At 38.5% G+C, this 7,343-nt stretch overlaps 1 protein-coding gene across 4 annotated transcripts in view; it reads right to left on the bottom strand.

Annotated features, from left to right (window-relative positions):
* Positions 1-1,194: 1,194 nt before the first annotated feature.
* The window catches only part of DDX6 (DEAD-box helicase 6), a 32,451-nt gene continuing 26,302 nt past the window's right edge, over positions 1,195-7,343 (bottom strand). For all 4 annotated transcript variants that reach the window (XM_072954138.1, XM_015242162.3, XM_072954137.1 and 1 more), the window contains exons 12-14: positions 7,215-7,316; positions 6,513-6,695; positions 1,195-5,492 (exon numbers count right to left, since the gene is read on the bottom strand). In XM_072954138.1, the coding sequence (XP_072810239.1) occupies positions 6,520-6,695; positions 7,215-7,316 (278 nt within the window). In that variant the 3' untranslated portion in view covers positions 1,195-5,492; positions 6,513-6,519. The remainder of the gene's footprint in view (positions 5,493-6,512; positions 6,696-7,214; positions 7,317-7,343) is intronic.

Genomic DNA, 7,343 nt, shown 5'->3' with positions numbered 1-7,343 from the left:
GAGAGTGACACAGACTCAACTGCAGAAATCTCCAACTGAAGGACAAAGCAGTCACAGGCATCCTACAGGAAGGGAATTAAAGGAATACAAACTCTGACCTCACTCGCTTCCCTTTCCTGAGGGGAAATCCCTGATGAGCAAATCCAAAAGCAAGCCAGAGGACAGAAGAAATGTTTATGTGGTTCATACAGGTCAATCTCTAGAGACAGTAAACTGAGGAGGGAACAGATCCACAGGCAAAGTGATACCTGGTACACTGTGCTCTGTAATTAGATTTAACAAAATAATAATGTACCTGATGACCTAGGAACCAGTATGACTGCCCACATCATCAAGGAAAACTGACCCTAGACTGCACACATCCATTCTTTGCTCCTTTTGATGAAAAGGTTGATGGCATGTCTCCCTACTTCATAGAAAGTGTACTGTAGTGAACTGAATTTATAACTGACTTCTGTAGCTTAGTGTCTTAAAATCAGGTAATGTGCCCTGAAATTTTATTCTTTCTATAGCAGTTTGTCCTTCCATATGAATATCTACCCAGAAAGCTTCCTAGAACTGACTGGAAATACATTGAACTTATAGATGAAACTAGGAAACTGACATCTTAGTAGTTTCCCAATCCATTATCTTGGCACGTTTCCAGGCCTGATTTCATCAGCATATTTTTACAGCTTTCAGCAGAAAAATCTTGCAAATATTTTGTTAACCTGAACTATTCATTTTGGAGTAGGGGTGAGGATGCTGTTTTCAGTTTAAGCATCTTAATTTCTCAAATAATTTAGGTCTTTTGACTTCTTTCATCAGTATTTGTAGTTCTCAGCATATAAAATCCATTATATTACTTCGTTAAGTAATTTTTGTGGGCAGGTTCAACTCTTTGAAACATCTGAACAATTCTGGGAGGTGATGACTACTGGTAATCCCCTGGACATACTGTGGACCAACATCTCTCCCATTTCCAAATGATTATCTTAATTCTCTGTTCAGGCTATGAAAACTGAGAAAGCAAAATCTAAGTTGTGGGAAAACGTCTAGGGCTGGATGAAGTTGCTCTCAGATTTTACTCAACAGGGCGCATAGGAGTAGTATCTTACTGCTTCACCACAATCTGACTTACTTAAGTAAAAATGATCTCAAATCCAAGTATTCCTAAACTGCACAGCCTGCTGTTAAAGACAGACCACACACACATTTAGAGTTCCAGTGGGCTTTTATTGATAAACAAAAATCAAGATTTTATCAACCATCTTTTCTGAATGTCATAAACTCAGCAGAGACTCTGGTCCATATATGTGTACATACAACATAACACATTCCAACCAAAACAGAGCCCCACTGGAACATTTGCCAATTAACAGAAAGCCAATTTCCCCTTTCCCGAAATGTTTTCAAAATTGAGTCCCACTGTTCACTTCTCAGTGGAACTGGTCCCTTGTGGCTAGGGACATTAGAATTCTATCCCATTTTTACTGAGCGAAATTTTTTTCAAGTTTTAGTTTTGTTTCAAAAAAGGGAATAGTGACTTTGTTTTCTCCAGGCACCCCTCCCCCACAACCATTGGTTAAAATACAGTAGCCTGTATCTTAATAACCCAACCCTACCCCCTCCCTTGCCCTGCCCAGTATTGTCTACTGGAGAATTTAAATACACTTCTGTTGGAATCTGTCAGCTATGGAGGGGCAGAGTCCAGGTGCCAGGCTAGCTCCCTCTGACCTCATGAACTGTTTCAACCTTTGGACACATAACTCTTTACCTCAAAGATGAGTTTTTAGACCAGAACAGAGAGAGTAAATTTTCTTTGGAAGTTTTAAAAAACTATCTTTAAGGATATAAAGTAGAACTATAAGCTCACCAAAGTCCACTTAAGTTCACCAAAAAGTTGACTGACATCAGCTCTCATGAGGTCAATAATTCTGCTTGACAAAGGTATTCTGCCAGAAAATGATTCCACAGTAACAATTTTTAAGATACATAGAACGTTGAAAAAGGAGCAAATTAAAATAACATGGCTTAATTCCCAAGAACTTATTTCATTTTTTTGTTACTCATCTGTAAGGTCAGGAGTGTGGCTAAAGGCAGTTTCTGATGAGGTTATGAGCTTCCAAAGTGTTTCTAAATCCTTAGTGCAGATACCCTCCCTTTTGGGGCACAATAATCTCCCTCCCACCCCTATTTAAAAAAAAGAAAAGAAAAAATTAAACCAAGAGATCAGAATGAGATGTTTTGATTCCAACAATTTACCCTCAAAGGCTTTGTGCTGAGTTGTCTGGTTCTAACCCAAGCATGATGGTATCAAACACAAAGCACACAGCAAAGGAAAGATGCTCCCATCTCATTCTGAAAACAAATACTGATAACCAGTCGCCTCCCCCCTCCCCCCAGCCTTTGGAGCCAACCCCATATTATGATGCTGGGACCTACTTAAATAATTTAGGGATATATTTAGGCTTCCCTTTCCCTTACATCTTAGAATACATTTATTCCATTCCTAAGGTAAAAGGCAAGAAAGTTTCTCCTTTGGAATATAAGGAAAGAGACAGAGGCAGCAAGGTGTGTAACAGTCCATAACCTATTACACAACTATACAACCACTGACTAAACCAGAGTTGGATGAAATTTAAGTATTAAAGACAGGGGAAACAGTTTTCATCCAAATGAACCACTGGAAAAATATTACGATTACTTAAATGCCCAATACTGGAAGAAACACAAAAACAACTTTCAATAGTAACTATACTCCCTATGTAAGGGGGATTAAAAAAAAAAAAAAAAAAAGACTAGGCTTTGGCCTAGTCCTTAGAGCATCTTTCCATTTAACAATTCCTATTCAAGAGTGAAGCACCAAAACTGGACAGCTGCCTCTGAAAGACTGTGTCCAATAGTGGTGTCCCAGATAATTTTAAGTGCCACTCCTCATCAGAGGCTGTACTTCAGTAATACTTTCAAAGTCTGTGCTTTTAGAGGGACCCACAGGCATGTGGCACCAGGCAGAGCAGTCTGAGGATGGCAAAGGAGACTGCGCTGTTTGTTTAGTCACCCACATTCTCTCCAGCGAGACAAAACTGCATTTATGAGCGTTTCTTGCTTTTCTTCTATAATGAATGATCCCTCTTATCTCGCCAGAGGTGGGGGAGAAAGAGAGCTGCATCAGTACAAGGGGCAAGATTTTTTGGTCAAAAGTTGATGCCTTTTAAGTTCCCTCCCCCCACCCTTCCCTGGAAAAAAGTTACTTCCTTAATTAGGGCTTGTATTTAGTAAACAACCTTGGCTGGAAAGACACATGTGGCTTGGATACCAGACAAATGAGTTACTCTTTTTGGGGTTTGTACTGCGCAGCTCTTGCTACAGTTTTTAAGGAGTTAGGGTTCTGTCTAATCAGGAGGCATCTGCAGGATTTTGATCCTCAAGAAATTTTGGGTGAGTCACCAATAGTTTTGCTTGGAACTAGACAGAGTCAAAAAAGCATCTTCAAATAAGTGATTTCTTTATCCAGATGAGTTAAGCATGAAAGTTTATGCAAGACATATCTTGTAATATTTTAGGGTTTTGAAAAACAATGTAATATAGAAATCAAAAAATTTTTAATTTTTTTCCTTTTTTTTTTTAAACCCTAGATGCCTCCTGATTGACCTAGTACACTGGGTTAAAAGGGAATTAAAAACATTAAAAAAAAAAAGTTCACTGGTTTTGATTCATCTCACTCCTTTTGCCTGGACATCAGGCCAAACATCAAGCATGTTGGGAGGGGCACAATTTAAAGCAACACTATTAACTGTAAAGCATTTGCCAGCAATTTACAATGCAAAATGACTGATAATTCTTGTCACAAAGCAAGAGGATGGCAAGCAGCTTTCTGTAGCATGAAAATTAACAGCTCTCAGGGGTTGCCCATCCTGCAAGTTTATGTATCAAGGTGGGCAGAGGGCAACACACACAGTACAAGAGGTGACCCACAGAAAGCAAGCCCCAGAACTGCTGCTAATGTTACCAAAGCTGGTACTGGCTAATATTCTGAAATGCAAACCCATGCTTTATACATATACTGTTCAAAGACACTGCCACTCAACTGAACTCCCACACTGCAAGGCAGATTGTTCTTTGTCCCCTTTTGCTGAGCTTGAAAAGTTCAATTTTTTAAAAAGGGGGGAAGAAACAGTATCAGAGAGAACGTCTCAAAAATAACATCTTGAACTATAGGTTTCTGAAGCTTCTTTGCTCTCTCTGGCAGGCCTCCTCCAAAGGTACTGAGACAGTGTGGCAGCAGTGAATCCCAGACTTCTGGGGCCCTCTTCCAACACAGGGTCCCCATAGAAGTCTGCTTTCTACAGTAAGAGGCCAAAGTACTTTTTAGAATTTAGTGTTGCGGAAAACTGAGCCCCTCTCATCTTTAGCTGCTCCCATAATCACTCTAATCCCCTTAATCCCAGCAACCTTCATCCAAAAAAAAAATATATATATATATGTATATATATATATGAACCCAGAAAAAACTTATTTACAAAGTTTATACAAGTATACACACCCAATTTTCTATGGGACACGCTTTGCCACAGAGGAAAGAGGGTCAAGGCTCTGACATGTCTACACATCAAGTGCCATAACTGCTCATGGAGGCGTCTGTGAATCAGTCTTTAGTGTTCTGCTATAGAGCACAAAGGCTTGTCATATGGCTCCTGCAATGATAGACTGCTCTTTCCTTTGGGAGCGATGATGTTGCATCTACTCAGCCCAGAAGAAATTTTTACTTGGGATTGTTTTTTTTTTTTAAATACATATATTTACAGTGCGGATGAACTGCAGTTGCATATCAACTCCTCCACATAAAGAAAAAGAAAATGGTGTTTAACATTACTAATACGTTTCATTTTCCAGCCCTGGGCTTGAGTACTGGGTAGAAAGGGAAGAGAGAGACTTCAACTTGAAACCAAAATGAAAAGACAAAAATTTTAAAAAGAAAACAAAGAAAAAAGAATTACTATTGTTGATTCCTCGGGTTGTGTCTAAAAGATGATATTCTGAATGGTCTCATAGCATAAGGCACTTCGCACAAATAAGTAATAAGCTCTTCAGGCTTAAAAAATGGATGAGTAATCAGGGAGAAGTTGAAATGCACTCAAGAGTCAGCTGTTGGAAAATTTTGAAATCGCAGACAAGCTTGTGTTCATCAAGATTCTTCTCTTTTTAGGGTTTCTCCCCTTCTCTTCCTTCTCCTTCCTTGTCCCCTTTCCCCAGAAAACATTTAAAAAAAACCAGCAGTTAGTGCAACTAATGTTCAGTCAGCACACAGTGCAAACAAGTGGAACAAAAAAGGTAAAATCCTTCTTTTCGGCTTTTTTCTCTTGACCACTTAAAAAAAGAAAAAATGTCTGAGCTCTTTTAAGTCTTCATAGTTCCAAAATAAAAGAAGATGAAAAACCCACAAGAGAAGAGCATCCCCCCCAAAACGATGTGTCACAGATCCAAACGAGCCTTCTGTAGTTTGTCAAAGCCTAAAGAAAAGAGAAGCACAGAATTCACTTTGTCAAAGTAATATGAACAGATACGTAGGTGTTCACAACCCCCATTCCAAATGTTCTCTATAAGAGCTTCTACTGAGCCTTTGCCTAATACAGAATCCACTCAAGCATTAAGGAATTTCTGCTAGGCATCCCAGAGACCGAGTGAAAGCCTGAGAGAAAGTTCTGGTAATAGGCAGTAGTCACCCATGACAATTTGTACTAGCAAACATGAGCTCATTTTATGTTTGTCTGAGGGTTTTGCGTAACATTTATACTAGGAAAAAGGGTTAAAGTAAAGAGAGTAATTTGAAAAATCTAAAAATAGTAGGTAAAATGTTCACTGTTAATTTGGAAACTACTATCTCTCAAATTAAATCAGATTTTCCTTAGGAAAAACCGTCCAAACAGCCTACATTCCTCTATGTTGAGCTGTGTTTTCAGCACTTCTACCAAAGCCCAATAGTCACCAAAAGATGAGAGTGGGCGCAAGAAACCAGAATGGGCATTTAAAACAAAGACAGTTATCCTCGTAACCTGATCACACATTTGACAATAAGGTATTACAGGTAATTTAACCTGATTTATTAGAGGCACCCATTAGAAATTAAGAGTGAATGCTAACAGAGATAACTGGGTGACAAAGAGCAAAAATATTTTCATATTCAAAGTCGCTAAGATTCGTTTCTGCTTTCATTATTTTAGGAGTCTGAATTTGTCTTAAGTACTGTTACATACTACGTTACTCAGGAAGACTACATTCAAGAACGTTTGTGTAGCGTTGGTGGTATAGTGGTGAGCATAGCTGCCTTCCAAGAACGTTTGTGTAAATAAGAGAATCCACAACTCCACCCAAAATGCTTCCTGTTTACTGTCATTTATGCCAAGAGGTGTTTCACTCTTTATTGCTATTATATAGGTGGGACATCAAATTTCCCCCCAGGAAAAGAGGACCCTGATTTCTTTCCCTCCTTTCAACATTACATTCACTTAGCTATTCTGTCGGATACCCACATGCTTGTTAAGGTTTCTCATCTTCTACAGGCTCGCTGTGGTATTCTGCCACATACAGGCTTTTGTCAATGTTGCTTGGGATAGGTTTGATTTCTGTTCCCAGCTGCTCCTCAATACTTTTCAGGTTGAAGCGATCATCATATGTGATCAAGTTGATGGCTAAGCCAAGATGACCAAAGCGACCTAACAAACATTTTTAATTAATAAAAGAGTTAAATATGAAAACCAATGTGCAAGTACAAGTCTATGAGTGGCAAAACCACACAGGATTAATGTTTTTGTTCAGTGCCATTTTGAGTATATGAACCCTACCTCTTATGGTTTCCTCACACAATTTCGGGTCTCACAGCCTAAAGGAGTATTTCTGTTTTACCTTTTCCCAATGAAAAGCAGGTTTTCATTTGTATAAAAAGTTGTCAAAATATACACACTAAACACTTCAGTTGTAGACTGCACCACTTAATGAGAAAAGTGAGGCTCTCATTTGTGAATTTTATCTCAAATTAAGCATACAGTACAGTTATTTTAATTTTTCTTAATAAATGTTCTGAAAGAATTAGGAATTAGTCTTATTTACCAAACAACTAAACTAGTTTTAGTTCACTGTTCTAATTGCTACCACACTCTACTTCACAAAGAAACAAAATTTAGTGATTACACTTCTCAAACAATTTCCACAAAGAGCATCTTCCTTTTCCTCACCTGATCTTCCAATACGATGGAGATAGGTCTCTGCCAGCTTTGGGAAGTCAAAGTTTATTACCACATTCACAGCTTGTATATCAATACCTCGGGTAAACAAATCTTAAAAACAGAAACAAAAAAATTCCA

This window comes from Vicugna pacos, chromosome 33 (genome assembly GCF_048564905.1).
Source record: "Vicugna pacos chromosome 33, VicPac4, whole genome shotgun sequence".
NCBI classification, from domain to species: Eukaryota; Metazoa; Chordata; class Mammalia; order Artiodactyla; family Camelidae; genus Vicugna; species Vicugna pacos.
This window is presented reverse-complemented; position numbering and strand designations above follow the sequence as displayed.